General features: G+C 45.5%; 1 protein-coding gene across 1 annotated transcript; it reads right to left on the bottom strand.

Moving 5' to 3' along the window:
- Positions 1 to 212: 212 nt before the first annotated feature.
- LOC105490971 (cytochrome c oxidase subunit 5A) lies at positions 213 to 19498 on the bottom strand. Its single transcript, XM_011757016.3, has 5 exons — positions 19304 to 19498; positions 10289 to 10405; positions 7170 to 7291; positions 3336 to 3458; positions 213 to 380 (listed from the first exon to the last, which is right to left on the bottom strand). The coding sequence occupies exons 1-4, from the start codon at positions 19401 to 19403 to the stop codon at positions 3345 to 3347; spliced, it is 453 nt and encodes a 150-aa protein (XP_011755318.1). The 5' UTR covers positions 19404 to 19498; the 3' UTR covers positions 213 to 380; positions 3336 to 3344.
- Positions 19499 to 19952: the final 454 nt, after the last annotated feature.

Genomic DNA, 19952 nt, shown 5'->3' with positions numbered 1-19952 from the left:
CAACAAGAAAATTCTATATAAACGACTTCTGGCTTTCAGCTACTTTACCAGCTAGGGCACCCAAACATATTAATGAAACTGATTTTCATGTCAGATGATTTCCAGAGAATTAACACAGTTCTCTCAGCATGTGAGAGGCCAACAAAACCATGAAACCAATACGGCACTTAATTTTCTGCTTATTAATGCAAACACATGAAACAAATACCTAATTTCAGTTCAAACTCATTTCCCTTTTATTAAAGTCCAAGTTACCATTACATGGCTTGGTACTCAGTAAAGGAAAACTTGTTCAAATAAGGTAATATGTTATCATCAGTATTTCCAGGTAACTGTTCACACTCAAGTAGCAGTGTCAATAAATCCGTGGGGAAGCCCATCTGTAAGAGAAAACACAAAGAATTAGCCGGGAAAAGAATAAAGAAAAGGTAGAAATCTTTTAAAAATAACCATTAGCGCTACAACCAGGGAAATTACCGTCTCTCTGTACCCTTTACTGCTCTTACTTAATCCTGCCTACTGTCAACCCACAAGGGACTAGCTTTGTGGCTTTTTTGTTGTTTATACCATTGGTACTTCCTTCCCAATCAGAAAAGCACTCAGTAGTTGCCATTTTTCTCTTTTTTTTTTTTTTTTTGAGACGGAGTCTGGCTCTGTCGTCCAGGCTGGAGTGCAGTGGCCAGATCTCAGCTCACTGCAAGCTCCGCCTCCCGGGTTTACGCCATTCTCCTGCCTCAGCCTCCTGAGTAGCTGGGACTACAGGCACCCGCCACCTCGCCTGGCTAGTTTTTTGTATTTTTTAGTAGAGACGGGGTTTCACCATGTTAGCCAGGATGGTCTCGATCTCCTGACCTCGTGATTCGCCCGTCTCGGCCTCCCAAAGTGCTGGGATTACAGGCTTGAGCCACCGCACCCGGCCTGCCATTTTTCAAAAATATTTTTTTTGGGGCCAGACACAGTGGCTCACGCCTGTAATGCCAGCACTTTGGGAAGCCGAGGCGAGTAGATTGCCTGAGCTTAGCAGTTTGAGACCACTCTGGGCAACACAGTGAAACCCCGTCTCTACTAAAATACAAAAAATTAGCCTGGTGTAGTGGCCCACGCCTGTGGTCCCAGCTACTCGGGAGGCTAAGGCACAAGAATCGCTTCAACCGGGAGGCGGAGGTTGCAATGGGCCAAGATCGCTTCATTGCACTCTAGCATGGACAACAGAGCCAAGACTCTGTCTCCAAAAAAAAAGAAAAAAAAAAAGAAAAAGAAAAAGTCAGTATAGCTAGAATATATCTTACATAAAAAAGATCTCCTAGACCCCTCGGAATAATACTAAATAAAACTAAAACAAACTTTTAGGAGTCTATTATAGAATATGAACCACAGGGCCAGACACGGTGGCTCACACCTATAATCCCAGCACTTTGGGATGCTGAGGCAGGCGGATCACCTGAAGTCAGGAGTTCAAGACCAGACTGGCCAACATGGTGAAACCTGGTCTCTAATAAAAATACAAAAATGAACCGGGCATGGTGGTGGGCACTTGTAATCCCAGCTACTAGGGAGGCTGACGCATGAGAATTGTTTGAACCTGAGAGGCAGAGGTTGCAGTGAGCAGAGGTCGTGCCACTGCACTCCAGCCTGGATGATAGAGTGAGACTCCGTCTCAAAACAACAACAACAAAACAAGCAAGCAAGAGCTTCAAAAGTATAACTAGGAAAATTTCCATTCTGCACAACTAGTTTTCTGTAAGTACTCATAGAAGTCAAAACCATTGCATATATTATAAAGATGAGCTACTTCAGGGAGGCTGTGCTGGTGAGGAGGGGGACAAAGATAAAATGAAAAGACCATTGCTTTTGGCTCACACCTGAAACCCAAATAATTTGGAAGGCCAAGGTGGAGGGATCACTTGAGCCCAGGAGTTTGAGAACAGCCTGGGCAACATTGTGAGACCCTGTCTCTATAACAAAATTAAAAATAAATAAATAAATTAAATAAAAGCAAACAAAAATACCACTCCTTTAAAGCAAGCTTTAAAACGAGATCCCAGCTGGGCATGGTGGCTCACGCCTGTAATCCCAGCACTTTGGGAGGCTAAGGTGGGTGGATCACCTGAGGTCAGGATTTCAAGACCAGCCTGGCCAACATGGTGAAACCCAGTCTCTACTAAAAATACAAAAATTAGCCAGGCATGGTGGCTCATGCCTGTAAACTCAGCTACTTAGGAGGCTGAGGTACAAGAATCAGTTTGAACCTGGGAGGCGGAGGTTCAGTGAGCCAAGATCGTGCCACTGCACTCCAGCCTGGGTGACAGAGTCAGACTCTCTCAAAAAAAAAAAAAAAAATCCTAAAAGTAGATGACAAAGTTTTAGGCATTTTCTGTTCAGTTTCTCAACAGGAAGACTGAATATAAAAATTCCTTGAATTCTGAGTATTTTTGTTTGTAGTATGTACGTATGTATGTATGTATGTATTTAATTAACTAACAGAGACAGGGTCTCACTATGTTGCTCAGGCCGGTCTCAAACTCCTGAACTCAAGCAATCCTCCCACCTTAGCCTCCCAAAATGCTGAGCTTACAGTCATGAGCCATTGTTGCCAGCCAAGTTCTTCTTTTTTTTTGGAGACACAGTCTTACTCTGTCACCCAGGCTGGAGTACAATGGCGCAGTCTCGGCTCACTGCAACCTCTGCCTCCTGGGTTCAAGCCATTCTCCTGCCTTGGCCTCCTGAGTAGCTAGGACTAAAGGTGCATGCCACCACACTCGGCTAAATTTTGTATTTTTAGTAGAGACAAGGTTCCACCATGCTAGTCTTGAACTCCTCACCTTGTGATCTGCCCACCTTGGCCTCCCAAAAAGCTGCGATTACAGGCGTGAGCCACAGTGCCCACCCCAAACAGAAATACTTTAAAAACACCAAAGCAAATGTGGCAACAATAAAAGTATCTGAAAATCTGGATATGTGTACACAGACTCCCTGTACTATGCTACTGTTTATGGCTAAAATATTTTATAAAGATTTTTCTTTAATTAAGGTGGCTTTTGCCTTTATACCCATAAGAAAACAATGATGCCAGGCACAGTGGCTCAAGCCTGTAATCCCAGCACTTTGAGAGGCCAAGGCAGGCAGATCACGAGGTCAGGGGTTTGAGACCAACCTGGCCAACATGGTGAAACCCTGTCTCTACTAAAAAATACAAAAACTAGCCAGGTGAGGTGGCATGCATCCTGTAGTCCCTAACAAGAACACTGAAAGGTCTTACCACAGCACACTTAAATGTCATCCACCCACACCTCTCTGGATTGTTTTCCTGCCTTCTTCAGTGGTTTCTCGCTTACCCATGGGGTTTACACTTTGTCAAGGCCCAGTTCCTCTGGAGTGGAGATTCCCAGTTCATTTAAAGTTGGTCTAAGTTCCTGGATGACATAGGGGTAGATTTCCTTATGAGGTCCTGCTTTGTCCTGATGGCAAAAAGAATATTCACATTTAACTCTCAAAAGCCATGTCTATTAATTCATGAAATGAACTTAAAAAATGCTTTTAATTACATATGCAGAGGCAAGCAGGGCAGAATTAATAATACAGGTCATCAGCTGGGCGCAGTGGCTCATGCCTATAATCCCAGCACTTTGGGAGGCCGAGGCAGGTGGATCACTTGAGGTCAGGAGTTTGAGACCAGCCTGGCCAACATGGTGAAACCCCGTCTCTACTAAAAATACAAAAATCAGCCAGGTGTAGTGGCACATGCCTGTAACCTCAGCTACTCGGGAGGCTGAGGCAGGAGAATCGGCTTGAACCTGGGAGGCAGAGGTTGCAGTGGGTCGAGATCACGCCACTGCACTCCAGGCTGGGTGACAGAACAAGACTGTCTCAAAAAGAAAAAAAAAAAGGTCATCTACCTTTAAGTTAACACATTTGTTCAATAAATAGGGCAACTTGCTGGGTGCTGTGGCTCATGCCTGTAATTCCAGCACTTTGGGAGGCTGATGCAGGTGGATCACAAGGTCAGGAGTTTGAGACCATCCTGACCAACATGGTGAAACCCGGTCTCTACTAAAAATACAAAAATTTGCCGGGTGTGGTGGCATGCCCCTGTAATCCCAGCTACTTGGGATTGCTTGAACCAGGGAGGCAGAGGTTGGAGTGAGCTGAGATCGTGGCACTGCACTCCAGCCTGGGTGACAGAGCAAGACTCCGTCTCAAAAAAAAAAAAAATTAAATAAATAAATAAATAAAAATAAAGAGGGCAACTTATATATGTACTGTTCAAGGGAGGTTTTTGAGATACCTTGAGAATAACTGCAATTGGACTAAATCCAGAAAAAACATCTTAAAGTCTAGAATTGCTGGAAAAGAAGGTAGTGATGACAGAATTTTGTGAAGGCAATTAGACATGCCCAGCAGGCAACACGAATAATTAAGTTAACACGGGAAAAGTTTTTTCATTTGCTTCCAATTTGAGACCCTAACTGAATTAACTACCAGTGTTGAATGGATTGATAGCCTACAGAACCCTTAATTATCTTACCCATTATAGATAAAGTAATGTCACACTTTCGCAGTTAACAGACCTTGAGTTTCTTTTTTTTACAGACCATAGTATCTTTTCATGGAAAGCTGTACTTTGAGAATACATATATCCAGGGCTGGAGACTATTCACTGTTATAGTTACACCTGTGCTGTCACAAGATTCCTCAGGAATTAATAAAAAGTCAAAAGAACTAAGAAAGTGTCGGCTGGGCGTGGTGGCTCATGACTAATCCCAGCACTTTGGGAGACTGAGGTGGGCGGATCAACTGAGGTTGGGAGTTTGAGACCAACCTGACCAACATGGAGAAACCCCGTCTCTTAAAAATACAAAATTAGCCAGGCGTGGTAAAATTTGTCTGTAATCCCAGGTACACGGGAGGCTGAGGCAGGAGAATCGCTTGAACCTGGTAGGTGGTGGTTGCAGAGAGCCAAGATCACGCCATTGCACTCCAGCCTGGGCAACAAGAGTGAAACTCTGTCTCAAAAAAACAAAAAAAAGTGCCAAGTTGCTCTTCTTCTGCCTTCAAAAAACTCTAGAGCTCCTTAATTGTACTTTTTAAAATTGTATTTTTAAAAATGCAATGTATTTATTACCAAAAAACTCAGCTGGGCAGCGTGGCTCACGCCTGTAATCCCACCACTTTGGGAGGCTGAGGTGGTGGATCACCTGAGGTCAGGAGTTCAAGATCAGCCTGACCAACCTGGTGAAACCCCATCTCTATTAAAAAATAAAAAAACTGGCCGGGCGCGGTGGCTCAAGCCTGTAATCCCAGCACTTTGGGAGGCCGAGACGGGCGGATCACGAGGTCAGGAGATCGAGACCATCCTGGCTAATATGGTGAAACCCCGTCTCTACTAAAAATACAAAAAACTAGCCGGGCGAGGTGGCGGGCGCCTGTAGTCCCAGCTACTCGGGAGGCTGAGGCCGGAGAATGGCGTGAACCCGGGAGGCGGAGCTTGCAGTGAGCTGAGATCCGGCCACTGCACTCCAGCCTGGGTGACAAAGCGAGACTCCGTCTCAAAAAAAAAAAAAAAAAAAAAAAAACTAGCTGGGCGTGGTGGCGGGTGCCTGTAATCCCAGCTATTCGGGAGGTTGAGGCAGAAGAATCACTTGAACCCAGGAGACAGATGTGGCAGTGAGCTAAGATCATGCCACTACACTCTAGACCGGGCGACAGAGCAAGACTCTGTCTCAAAAAAATATATAAACTCAGAAATTATAACCAAATAAGAGGGAGGAAAATTGGTATATATCCTCCTATGTTTTAATATAATGTATATGTATTTTTTTGAGATGGAGTTTCTCTGTTTTTTTTTTTTTTTTTGAGACAAGAGTCTAGCTCTGTCGCCCAGGCTGGAGTGTAGTGGCACAATCTCTGCAAGCTCCGCTTCCTGGGTTCATGCCATTCTCCTGCCTCAGGCGCCTGCCACCATGCCTAGCTAATTTTTTGTATTTCTTTTTGTAGAGACGGGGTTTCACCATGTTGGCCAGGATGGTCTCGATCTCCTGACCTCATGATCCGCCCACCTCGGCCTCCCAAAGTGCTGGGATTACAGGCGTGAGTCACTGCACCCGGCCGAGACGGAGTTTTTCTTTCTTGTTGCCCAGGCTGGAGTGCAATGATGCCATCTCGGCTCACTGTAACCTCTGCCTCCTGAGTTCAAGCAATTCTCCTTCCTCAGCCTCCCGAGTTGCTGGGATTATAGGCATATACCACCACGCCCGGCTAACTTTTTATTTTCAGTAGAGATGGGGTTTCTCCATGTTGGTCAGGCTGGTCTCGAACTCCTGACCTGAGGGGATCCACCCACCTCCGTCTCCCAAAATTGCTGGGATTACAGGCATGAGCCACCACGCCCAGCACACGCAAATATGTTTAAAGTCAAACACATTTCTACAGTATCAATAGTTGTGTAGTATAACCAGTTCTGGGAAGTTACCTCTTAAGAATTCCTAACATTTCTTATGACAAATAGCAAGAAGATGAATACACTTTGTAGTTAAATCTTTATATACCCTTAATTGTTCCTTGATAAATTCTTTTTTTTTAAGAGACGGAGTTTCTCTCTTGTTGCCCAGGCTGGAGTGCAATGGCGCGATCTCGGCTCACTGCAACCTCCGCCTTCTGGGTTCAAGCGATTCTCCTGCCTCAGCCTCCCGAGTAGCTGGGATTACAGGCATGCACCATCATGCCTGGCTACTTTTTATATTTTTAGTAGAGACAGGGTTTCACTATGTTGGCCAGGCTGGTCTCAAACTCCTGACGTCAGGTGATCCACCCGCCTCGGCCTCCCAAAGTACTGGGATTACAGGCGTGAACCACCACACACGGCCAAGATAAATTCTAAAAAAAAAAAAAAAGAAAAAAAAAAGAAAAAGAAAAAGAGAGAGAGAAAAGAAAAAAGATAAATTCTTAAATGGAATTGCTGAACAAAAGTGTGTCATGTAGAATTTGTAAGGCCTTGAATAAATGCTGCCAAAGTAGCCTCTAGAAAGATTTTAACTGCAATGTACATTCCTTCTAGTTATATAAAGACTCATTTTAGGCATTTTAACAAATTCAAAAATATAGAATATGCTGATACCTCAGCAATAGCCCACTCATTTACAGAACAATTTTAGCATTATTATTTCACTGACCTTAACAGCCTCTAGGATACGAACTGTACTAGCAAAATCATTTAACCGTCTGCATGCCCGCAAAGCAGCATCAATGATTTTGGGCTCTGGAACCAGATCATAGGTAACAAGTGTGTTTATCCCTGCAAAATTAAAAAGAAGGGCCATGTCAACCTCAAAGAGCCTCACTTAAACTATAAGTTATTTACATTTTTACTGAATCACTGACGTATGATCTTATGTGTCTGGGTCTCCATTCTCTTATCTATAAAATGAGAGAAATCTACCTTTAACAAATTCTAGATAATAAGATCACAGTGGATCTCCCTAAGTGAATTAATGGAAAGAAAGCACGCAACAGCACGCAGATTGAAGGAAAAAACCCTGAGTTTTTTTTCCTTCTTTGAGACCGAGTTTTGCTTTTGTTGCCCAGGCTGGAGTGTGATGATGTGATCTCAGCTCACCACAACCTCCGCCTCCCGGGTTCAAGCGATTCTCCTGTCTCAGCCTCCTGAGTAGCTGGGATTACAGGTGTGTGCCACCACACCCAGCTAATTTTGTATTTTTAATAGAACAGGCGTTTCTCCATGTTGGTCGGGCTGGTCTCAAACTCCCGACCTCAGGTGATCTGCCTGCCTTGGCCTCCCAAAATGTTGCGATTATAGGCGTGAGCCACAGCTCCTGGCCATAAAAAACCCTAAGAGTTTTCTTAAATGCAAACACTATTTTCATAATAATTAGCTGGTTTCTTTTCAAACAAGAGAGTCATTTTCAACTCCTAACTTTCTTTCTGGAGACGGAGTCTTGCTCTTTCGCCCAGGATGGAGTTCAGTGGCTCCACCTCAGCTCACTGCAACCTCTGCCACCCCGGTTCAAGTGATTATCCTGCCTCAGCCTACCAAGTAGCTGGGATTACAGGCGGGTGCCACCACGCCCAGTTAGAGACGGGGTTTCAGCATCTTGACCCAGCTGGTCTTGAACTCCTGACCTCGTGATCCACCTGCGCTGGCCTCCCAAAGTGCTGGGATTACAGGCGTAAGTCACCCCACCCGGCCCTCCTATCTTTAGCTCTTAGTACAATGAACACGTTTTGGATGCTTTAAAAGAGCTTCAAGGCTGGGCCCAGTAGCTCACGCCTGTAATCCCAGCACTTTGGGAGGCTGAGGTGGGCAGATCACCTGAGGTTTGGAGTTCAAGACCAGCCTGACCAACATGGAGAAACCCATCTCTATTAAAGATACAGAATTAGCCGGGCGTGGTGGCGCATGCCTGTAATCCCAGCACTTTGGGAGGCTGAGGTGGGCAGATCACCTGAGGTTTGGAGTTCAAGACCGGCCTGGCCAACATGGAGAAACCCATCTCTATTAAAGATACAGAATTAGCCGGGCGTGGTGGCGCATGCTTGTAATCCCAGCTACTCGCGAGGCTGAGGCAGGAGAATCACTTGAACCCGGGAGGTGGAGGTTGCAGTGAGCTGAGATCGCGCCATTGCACTCTAGCCTGGGCAATAAGAGAAACTCAGTCTCACACAAAACACACAAACAAAAAACCAAAATAAAAGAGATTCAACTGGAAAATAGCCTAAAAACAGGCAGATAAATGAGTAAGGAGAGTTAATGAAGCCTAAATGAGGACATTAAGGAGATATTATAGAGAAACATTAGTATACAGACTCATAAACATTCAACCAGAAAATGATTGGGCATGATTACTTTCAGATCTGCACAAAATGACACATCATAAAATTTAAGATTCTTTTAATGGGAACACATAATTGTTCTTTTTATTATTTCTACTCCAGATTGTTCAGTAAGAATTCTACTGGTTGTAGCAAAAGGGAATCATTACATTTCTGCAGAGAAGTTTAAAGCATTTAGATTTCTTGCTTTTATCACTTTAAAATATTTAAACAAAGGATACCAGTGAATATGATGCAGTCATTGAGACTGAATTTTTGGTCTGAGATAAATTACCCTACACTTAATACAATTTACTCATGCTAAGTGTGCATCTGCAAATTGAGGAAACACAAGTTCTAACTTACTTAGATACTTATTCAGGGCAAAACAATGCAAAAATAATAAAAAACCTAAACCATCACCCAAAGGGGAAGGGAAGCAAATGACTGCTTTGTGTAAATTTTTTTTTTTTTTTTTGAGACGGAGTCTCGCTCTGTCGCCCAGTGGAGTGCAGTGGCCGGATCTCAGCTCACTGCAAGCTCCACCTCCCGGGTTTCGCCATTCTCCTGCCTCAGCCTCCCGAGTAGCTGGGACTACAGGCGCCCGGCTAGGTTTTTGTATTTTTTTAGTAGAGACGGGGTTTCACCGTGTTAGCCAGGATGGTCTTGATCTCCTGACCTCGTGATCCACCCGTCTCGGCCTCCCAAAATCCCAAAGTGCTGGGATTACAGGCTTGAGCCACCGCGCCCAGCCTAATCTTTTTTTTTTTTGAGACGGAGTCTCACTCTGTCGCCCAGGCTGGAGTGCAGTGGCACGATCTCGGTTCACTGCAAGCTCTGCCTCCTGGGTTCACGCCATTCTCCTGCCTCAGCCTCCCAAATAGCTGGGACTACAGGCGCCCGCCACCACGCCCGGCTAATTGTTTTGTATTTTTAGTAGAGACATGGTTTCACTGTGTTAGCCTGGATGGTCTCAATCTCCTGACCTCGTGATCCGCCTGCCTCGGCCTCCCAAAGTGCTGGGATTACAGGCGTGAGCCACCACGCCTGGCCTGTGTAAATTCTTTGAAATGTACAAAACTGTTACCTTTTGCTCATCTAGCCTTATTGCTATAGCAGTGGTTTTCAGGAGACACTGGGTAATGTCTAGAGACATTTTTGGTGGTCACATGGTATGAGCGTGTACGTACTGGCTTCTAGCAGGTAGAGGCCAAAGGTGATGCTAAACATCCTACAGTGTAAAGGACAGTCCCCTACAACAAAGAATTATCTGGCCCAAAATGTCAATAGTGCTGCCTTAAAATCCTGCTTTGTAGGTAGCCATAAACTTTCCTAACTGAAAGTTGCATGGAGTAACTAGTTTAAATGATGCATGTTTTCAAAACAGTTGCTCTCAATAAAGGGGCAGAAGCAGTTCATATTTACACACAAAAATAGACAAATATGTTTATGTTCCAATTACCTTTACGCAATTCCCAGGCATCTATATCTGGCTTGTTGAAGTATGTTACCCAGCGAGCATCAAACTCCTCATCTGTCTCATGTGACCCATGAGAATAGCAGCGAACTGACTGGATAGCTACAATGTGAAAGAACCATAACTTCAATGTACACAAACAGTACTTGATATATCTTGTTTAATGCATTAAATTTTGAGTCGACTATATATGTTGTGGCAGATAAAATATTCAACAGGTCAAAGGAAGTACATCTTATACATTGATATAGAAAGATATCTTTAAAATTAAGCAAATAAAACCAAGTAGAACAAAAAGTATTACATAGGCATGCTTATACTTTTCTCCCTAATGTATAATACTAGTTTGAAATTATTAACAGTGGTTCCCTCTGATTTTAAATTAACAGTGATTATCTGTGAGAGGTAAAAACTACTTTATATACTTCCATATTGTTTGAATTTTTACACGTAACCAGAGTATTAATTCCTAAGTAAAAATGTCCCAGGCGGCCGGGCGCGGTGGCTCAAGCCTGTAATCCCAGCACTTTGGGAGGCCGAGACGGGCGGATCACGAGGTCAGGAGATCGAGACCATCCTGGCTAACATGATGAAACCCCGCCTCTACTAAAAAATACAAAAAACTAGCCGGGCGAGTTGGCGGGCGCCTGTAGTCCCAGCTACTCGGGAGGCTGAGGCAGGAGAATGGCGTGAACCCGGGAGGCGGAGCTTGCAGGGAGCTGAGATCTGGCCACTGCACTCCAGCCTGGGCAACAGAGCGAGACTCCGTCTCAAAAAAAAAAAAAAAAAGGTCCCCCAGGTGGGCATAGTGGGGCACACATCTGTAGTCCCAGCTACTCAGAGGCTGAGGCAGGAAGATTGCCCAAGCCCAGGAGTTCAATGTAGGGTGCTAACAATATGACAGCACCTGAGAAAATAGCTATTGCATTCCAGCCTGGGCAACACAGCGACACTCCACCTCTAAAAAGTAAGAATAGGGCCGGGCGCGGTGGCTCACGCCTGTAATCCCAGCACTTTGGGAGGCTGAGGTGGGCGGACCATGAGGTCAGGAGTTTGAGACCATCCTGGCTAACATGGTGAAATCCCGTCTCTATTAAAAATACAAAAAATCAGCCGGACGTGGTGGCGGGCGCCTGTAGTCCCAGCTACTCGGGAGGCTGAGGCAGGAGAATGGCGTGAACCTGGGAGGCAGAGGTTGCAGTGAGCCGAGATCGCATCACTGCACTCCAGCCTGGGCGACAGAGCGAGACTCTGTCTCAAAAAAAACAAAAACAAAAACAAAAAACTAAGAATAGTCTGGGCGCAGTGGCTCACACCTGTAATCCCAGCACTTTGGGAGGCCGAGGCGGGCAGATCAAGAGGTCATGAGATCAAGACTATCCTGGCCAACATGGTGAAACCCTATCTCTTTTAAAAGTGCAGGCCGGGCGCGGTGGCTCAAGCCTGTAATCCCAGCACTTTGGGAGGCCGAGACGGGCGGATCACGAGGTCAGGAGATCGAGACCATCCTGGTGAACATGGTGAAACCCCGTCTCTACTAAAAAAATACAAAAAACTAGCCGGGCGAGGTGGCGGGCGCCTGTAGTCCCAGCTACACAGGAGGCTGAGGCAGGAGAATGGCATAAACCCGGGAGGCGGAGCTTGCAGTGAGCTGAGATCCAGCCACTGCGCTCCAGCCCCGGCGACAGAGCGAGACTCCGTCTCAAAAAAAAAAAAAAAAAAAAAAAGGGCAAACATTAGTTGGGTGTGGTGGCACATGCCTGCAGTTCCAGCAACTTGGTAGGCTAAAGCAGGGGCATTGCTTGAACTCGGGAGGCATAGGTTCAGTGAGCCGAGATCACGTTACTGTTCTCCAGCCTGGTGACAGAGCGAGACTCTGCCTCAAAAAAAAAAAAAAAAAAAAAAAAAAAAAAGAAAGAAACAAAACAAAACAAAACAGAAACACAAAAAGCAACAACAACAACAAAAAACTAAGAATAATGCTAATGTCCGTTCAAGTTCTTTTTTTTGAGACAGGCTCTCGCTCTGTTGTTGCCCAGGCTGGAGTGCAGTGGTGGAATCACACAGCTCACTGCAGCCTCAAACGCTTTGGGCTCAAGCATTCCTTCCACCCTTGCCTCCCAAAGTGCTGAGATTACAGGTGTGAGCCACCAGCCCTGGCCCCATTCAAGTTCTTAAACAAACGTATATACTTCATTGACACATTACAAAAAAAAAAATTTCATGTTATTATATTCCAAAATAAATTACACATCCTGACAAATTACACATACAAATTGCTTTATCAAACTACAGTCCCTTCCCTAAAGATTCTGATAAATCCCCTAAGGGAACATACACTCTAATCTATACCTAATACAAAATAGCTGTTTTATAAGGAATGATATTTTGGGCTGGGCGCAGCGGCTCACACCTGTAATCCCAGCACTTTGGGAGGCTGAGACGGGTGGATCACCTGAGGTCAGGAGTTTGTGGCCAGCCTGATCAACATGGTGAAGCCCCGTCTCTACTAAAAATACAAAAATTAGCTGGGCATGATGACGGGTGCCTGTAATCTCAGCTATGCGGGAGACTGAGGCAGGAGAATCGCTCGAACCCGGGAGGCGGAGGTTGAGGTGAGCTGAGATCACGCCATTGTACTTCAGCCTGGGCGACACAGCAAGACTCCATCTCAAAGAAAAAGATAAATGATATTTTAAATGTAACACTGTCAAGAAAACAGGATACACAACTATTTTCATGTGTTTTTTTGCCTACAGCATTCTGAAGGCTAGTAGAGACTCCCAATCAATACATCCTGTACAGTATGGTATGAAAATCATTTCCTTTTTTTTTTTTTTGGAGATCGAGAGTCTCATTTTATAACCCAGGCTGAAATGCAGTGGAACAATCTCAGTTCACTGCAACCTCTGCCTCCTGGATTCAGGTTATTCTCCTGCCTCAGCCTTCTGAGTAGCTAAGACTACAGGTGTGTGCCACCACGCCTGGCTAATTTTTGTATTTTGAGTAGAGACGGGATTTGACCATGTTGCCCAAGCTGGTCTCGAACTCCTGACCTCCAGTGATCTGCCCACCTCAGCCTCCCAAAATGCTGGGATTACAGACGTGAGCCACTGCACCCGGCTCCATTTTTTCTTTCCTCTTGTCAAATGGACACTGAATTGAGTTTGGAAATCTGAATTCCTTCTGAACAGCCTCTGCAACAGGTAGGGGGATAAGAGGAGGCAGAAAATTTTATCTTGGGATATTGGATGCAGCACAGCCTAGAGCTCAGATACCTCTAGGCTCTTCGCTCTCACTGTTTGACCCTGGAAAATTAACTGATGTTTCATTTTCCTTATCTGTAAAATGGGGACACTACCCGCCTTAGCAGATTATAAAGATTAAATGTGAAAACAAGTAGGTTAACACTATGCACCAGTAAGTATTAAACAAATGGTAGCTATAAACTAATCCTTATCTAAAAATGTCTTTGTTGATTGTCTATTTATAGAAATCATAACTTAAATAAATGAAACCTATCTCAAATCACATTTCCTACTATCTGTTTTAGATAAGTGTGGTGTAACTTCTAGTTAAGACTTAAAGTATTTTTATTTATTTACTTTTAGAGATGGGGGTCTTGATATGTTGCCCAGGCTGGTCTTGAACTCCTAGCCTCAAGGAATCCTACCACTTCGGCCTCCCAAAATACTAGAATTACAGGCGTGAGCTACCGTGCCCAGCTTTAACATATATATATATATATATATATTTTTTTTTTTTTTTTAAACTTCACCCAGAAACCTCTCAACATTATTGTTCTAAGAATACTCTGAAATTTAAATGTTAGTAATATCCTACATATCTTTAATGCAGTAATGGGCAGGAGGAAGAGTAGGAAAAAAACCAAAGCAGAAAAGATTTTCCCAGAGACCTAAATTACCTACATAATCCAAGCCCAGAATGAAGTGGAATATGTACATAAATGGACTAGAAGTGAATACGTTTTAATTTCTTTTTTTTTTTGAGACAGAGTCTCACCCTGTTGCCCAGGCTGGAGTGCAATGGCACAATTTTGGCTCACTGCAACCTCCACCTCCAGGTTCAAGTGATTCTCCTGCCTTGGCCTACCGAGTAGCTGGGATTATAGGCGTGTGCCACCACATCAGGATAATTTTTTGTAACTTTAGTAGAGACGAGGTTTCACCATGTTGGTCAGGCTGGTCTCGAACTCTTGACCTCATGATCTGCCTGCCTCAGCCTCCCAAAGTGCTGGGATTACAGGCATGAGCCACCGTACCCGGCCTTAATTTCTACAACAAAAATGGATCTCCACACCTAAATATATCTGGTAAGTGCGAACATTTAATCAAAACTACATGGATACTGAATAAGTCTCACAAGACTAATATTCAAATTTAATATATCAGAAAACAAGGCCAGGTGCGGTGGCTCAAAAAAAAAAAATATATATATATATATACACACACACACACATACACACAAACATAGATTAGAACAACTGTCTAACACATTACTATCAAGAACTTAGGGCCAGACGCAGTGGCACTAGCCTGGGCGACAGAGTGAGACCCGTCTCAAAAAAAAAATTTATGAGCTACCTTTTTCAAAAGCTAAAGCTAGCCTTAACTGAATACTTAAAATGCAAATATAAAATGATACAATCACTTTGGAAGACTGTTTAAGCAGTTTCTCATCAAGTTAAACACAAACCTACCATATAACACAGTAATTCCACTTCTAAGTATTTACCCAGTAAAAGGTCTACGTACTCCTTCCCTAGAGGTAATTACCTGTCCTATCCAGAACACTGCTTCATGATAAGCGCAATTCCTTTTGTTCACTGCTGGGCATGGATTTGACTACATGAGTGCAATTCTTTGTTTCCTAACTGTGAATAAGATGACCAGCAACAGCAACTGCAAATCAAGGAGATCACCACCTTCAAGGAGTTGATCACATGTCTTCTGGAAGCCAAATTACAAACTGGTTCTATTACAAAAACTCTTTTATAAAACAGACCAGGCACGGTGGATCACGCCTGTAATCCCAGAACTTTGAGAGGCCAAGGCAGGATCGCTTGATGCCAGGACTGAGAGACCAGCTTGGGCAACAGAGACCCCCCACTCTCTACAAAAAACTTAAAAAATTAGCGGGGTTTGGTGGTCCCACCTACTCAAGAGGCTGAGGCAGGAGGATCCCTCGAGCCCAGGGCAACAAGGCTGCAATGAGCTATGACTGCACCACTCTACTCCAGCCTAAGTGAAAGAGCAATACTCTCTATCAAACAAATTAAAATAAATAAAATTTTAAAAACCCATACATCTCTTTCTGTAGGGGTAAAACAGACTCTCCCCACACGATTTAAATTATATTGTTAAATCCAGTCATGGGGAGAGCAGGATCTATTCTATTAGCTATGGACACATCCTCCACATGCTTAATATTTTTTTAGGTAAACTATACTAGCATTCTCTGCCCCACACACCCCACACCACTTAAGAACAGGATCTCCACCTAGTATTGAAGCTTGTAAGGCAAATTATTTTGGAAAACAATTACTCAGAGCTTTTACGTAACCTGAAAGTTCTAAAGAAAGAAAAAAGAAGCAGCTGTGAAAAATGAGGACATTTTTAGGGCTTCATTCTAAAAAGCTATTTCTAACACTGCTTTTTGGCATTCAGTTAAGCACTCCATTTAAAAACAAAAAAGGCGGGCGGGCGCGGTGGCTCAAGCCTGTAATCCCAGCACTTTGGGAGGCCGAGACGGGCGGATCACGAGGTCAGGAGATCGAGACCATCCTGGCTAACATGGTGAAACCCCGTCTCCACTAAAAAATACAAAAAACTAGCCGGGCGAGGTGGCGGGCGCCTGTAGTCCCAGCTACTCGGGAGGCTGAGGCAGGAGAATGGCGTAAACCCGGGAGGCAGAGCTTGCAGTGAGCTGAGATCTGGCCACTGCACTCCAGCCTGGGCGACGGAGCGAGACTCCGACTCAAATAAATAAATAAATAAATAAAAACAAAAAAGGCTAACATATATAGAAAAATAAAAGGGCTCATTAATCCTTCAGGTTTAAATTTAGTTAAATAGGATAGTTTTCCATTTAATACATAATCAACCCAGACAGGCCCAAAGAATGAACATTTTGGTGGTGGTAACTCTAGGAATGAGGGCACATTAACGAGTTATTGAGGCCAGTCACAGTGGCTCTCGCTTGTAATCCCAGCATTTTGGGAGGCTGAGGTGGAAGGATGACTTGAGCCCAGGAGGTCAAGACTGCAGTGAGCTGTGCCAACTGCACTGTAGCCTGCATGACAGAGTGAGACCCTGTCTCAAAAAAACAAAACAAAACAAAACAAAAAAGAGTAATCCCAGGACTTTGGGAAGCTGGAGGCACTCCTGAGCCCAGGAGTTCCCAGACCAGCCTGGGCAACATAGGGAGATACTGTTTCTATGAAAAATATGAAAAATAAAACTGGTGGGGCACCCTTGTGGTCCCAGCAACTTGGGAGACAGAGGCAGGAGGATCAGTTAAGTCCCAGGAGGTCAAGGCTGCAGTGAGCTGTGATGGTGCCACTGCACTCCAGCCTAGGCAACACAGTGAAACTATCTCCAGAAAAAAAAAATTAATTAAAAAAAAATTTTTTTTTTGAGATGGCGTCTCACTCTGTTGCCCAGACTAGAGTGCAGTGGCACAATCTCAGCTCGCTGCAACCTCTGCCTCCCAGGTTCAAGCAATTCTCCTGCCTCAGCCTCCCAAGTAGCTGGGACCACAGGTGCATGCCACCGCATCTGGCTAATTTTTGGATTTTTAGTAGAGACTGGTTTCACCATGTTCAGGCTGGTCTCGAACTCCTGACCTCAGGTGATCCACCCACCACAATCTCCCAAAGTGCTGGTATTACAGGCATGAGCCACTGTGCCCGGATGAAAAATGTAAATTGTACTGTTACTTTAGCAAAACACAAAATCTGAACAAACATCAGGATGGCCCAAACATAACTATAAGAAACAAAAATGGTTCCACCATTAAAAAGGAGTCAGTTTCGGCCAGGCGTGGTGGCTCATGCCTGTAATCCCAGCACTTTGGGAGGTTGAGGCAGGTGGATCACCTGACGTCAGGAGTTCGAGACCAGCCTGACCAACACGGTGAAACCCCGTCTCTACTAAAAACACAAAAATTAGCCGGGCATGGTGGCAGGTGCCTGTAACCCCAGCTACTCTGGAGGCTGAGGCAGGAGAATCGCTTGAGCTGAGACCACGCTATTGCACTCCAGCTTGGGCAACAAGAACGAAACTCCGTCTCAAAAAAAAAAAAAAAAAAACCAACCAACCAACCAACCAACCAACCAAACAAACAAGAATTCAGTTTCCCAAGATGGATTTTGGTTTCCTTTTCTACACAATAAAATGGTCTCCACGATCTCTAAAGCACACTCTAGGTTGGCTGCAGTGGCTCATGCCTATAACCCCAAACTTTGGGAGGCTGAGGTGGGAGGATCACCTGAGCCCAGGAGTTCAACATAGGGACACTCCGTCTCTACTTTAAAAATAAACAAAAATAAAGTACCCTCCAGCCTTACGATTCTATGACAAATGATAAAAGATAAAGTCTAAAATGAATGAAGCAAAACATATTATTTAGGTTCTGAAGTGTTAAAACACTTAGTCAAGGCAACAACCTTATTAGTTTTGAGTTTCTGAATTCTTTTTTTTCTTTTTGGAGATGGAGTCTCGCTCTGTCGCCCAGGCTGGAGTGCAATGGCGCGATCTCGGCTCACTGCCACCTCTGCCTCTCAGGTTCAAGCGATTCTTGTGCCTCAGCCTCCCGAGTAGCTGGGATTACAGGGGCATACCACCACACCCAGCTAAATTTTTTTGTATTTTTAGTAGAGACAGGGTTTCTCCATGTTGGCCAGGCTGGTCTTGAACTCCTGACCTCAGGTGATCCGCCCACCTCGACCTCCCAAAGTGCTGGGATTACAGGCATGAGCCACTGCGCCCCGCCGAGTTCTTTTTTTAATTAACTTCAGCATACCCTGAAATGAATTTCTGAGTTCTTATGTTTAAATATGCATGCACAGTTTCCAGTGATGCGGGTTCAAAAATAAAATATAATATGGATGCATTGGAGCTAAATTTCAAAATGTAGCTTATATAATCATCACGGACCAAGAGCGAAGTGCAATTACTGTAATTATTCTACAGTGGTGGACTCAAAATCTCCCAGTACACATATAAGGGGAAAGAAAGTAAGAATCAGCAGCACGTCTCATACTCCAGCAATCAGCCTTCTATTCCAAAGGGGAAAAAACAAGAAGCGTTCCTATGCTTGCAAAACCCAGTATTCCCGAGTCTGTGGCAATTTTCAAAAGAGTGATATTTTTATCATAAGCCCTATCAAAACTTCCGGAGATCAGGAAACAACCACACACGTCGATCTATTTTAAACGTGGAAGAATGAGAACCTGGCACAGCAGTCCCTAAAAATGACAGAAAAGGCTGTGAAGGTGACACACTAAACGCTAACCGAGAAATGTCTGATTAAAAAGTATAATCCTGTGTTCCACACGGAAGTATATTGTATTCTCGGACCCTGAGCGGCGCGCCCGAAGGCTCAATGTCACCTTCGCCGAGGCGCTGCAGGCCGGCGGCGGCCACTCTCGGTCATGCGGCCGCAGGGTCGGCGCCGGGGCAGGGTCATGGCCCGGGAACCGAAGGGGAGCGCTGCGTCCCCTCCTCGGCGCTCACAGCAGGTCCACATCTGACCTGTCCGCGGTGGCAGAGCCAAGAAGTTGCCCGGAGGGAGGCCCCGGGGGACCGCTCTCAGGTCCTCCACTACTCGAAGCGGCGGCCAGGGCGGCCCGCGGTCACAGGGTTCAGTAACCATTGTAGGCAAGGGCTAGGCCGGGGACAGCCCGCCCCGGAGTGGCGGCGGGGGCCCAGGTCACCGCAAGGACACGAGGGCGCGGGCAGTGGCAAGCAGGGACCTTACCCGCGGCGGGGCCGGGGGTCCGGGCGGAGTGCAGCAGGCCTCGAGGGCCGGCCCAGGTGGTGGCGGCCACAGCGCAGCGGCGGAAAGCGGCGCCCAGCATGACGGCGATGGCGGCGCGCAGGCTGAGGGTAGAGAGAAGCCGGTGTGAGCTCGCGGGTTACTCCGGAGCTAGCAGGGGCCGGACAGGCGCACGGCGGGCGGAGCACGTAGGCCCGCCCACTGCGACTCTGGCGCGTGGGTGAGAAGGGCCACCGTGCGGCCGCCGGCGGGCTACGGCGGCGCGCCGAGGACAAACTGTTAGCCTGGCGTCCCGCCTTGTCTCTTGTCAGGTGACCTGCAGCCGCCATCCTGGAAGTAAGAATGGAGGCGAGGGAGGAGCAACCGACCGTGCACTTTTTCGAGTCAGGCCCAGGAGGGCACTTAATCACCTCAAAATAGGAATGACAGCAATAACAACAAACTATAATAAAAATACCTACTTTGCGGCCGGGCGCGGTGGCTCACGCCTGTAATCCCAGCACTTTGGGAGGCCGAGGTGGGCGGATCACCTGCAGTAGGGAGTTCAAGACCAGCCTGGCCAACATGGAGGAACCCCGTCTCTACTAAAAATACAAAATTAGCCAGGCGTGGTGGCGCAACCCATGCCTGT

This window comes from Macaca nemestrina, chromosome 7, assembly GCF_043159975.1.
Source record: "Macaca nemestrina isolate mMacNem1 chromosome 7, mMacNem.hap1, whole genome shotgun sequence".
NCBI classification, from domain to species: Eukaryota; Metazoa; Chordata; class Mammalia; order Primates; family Cercopithecidae; genus Macaca; species Macaca nemestrina.
Note: the sequence above shows the minus strand (reverse complement) of the source record. Positions and strands in the feature narration are given on the sequence as shown.

Coding starts and splice junctions, on each gene's coding strand:
- LOC105490971 (XM_011757016.3), bottom strand. CDS start 19,403: ATGCTGGGCGCCGCTTTCCGCCGCTGCGCTGTGGCCGCCACCACCTGG. Junction 10,406..19,303: donor GACCCCCGGCCCCGCCGCGG/GTAAGGTCCCTG, acceptor TTCACATTGTAG/CTATCCAGTCAGTTCGCTGC. Junction 7,292..10,288: donor TGCCTGGGAATTGCGTAAAG/GTAATTGGAACA, acceptor TTAATTTTGCAG/GGATAAACACACTTGTTACC.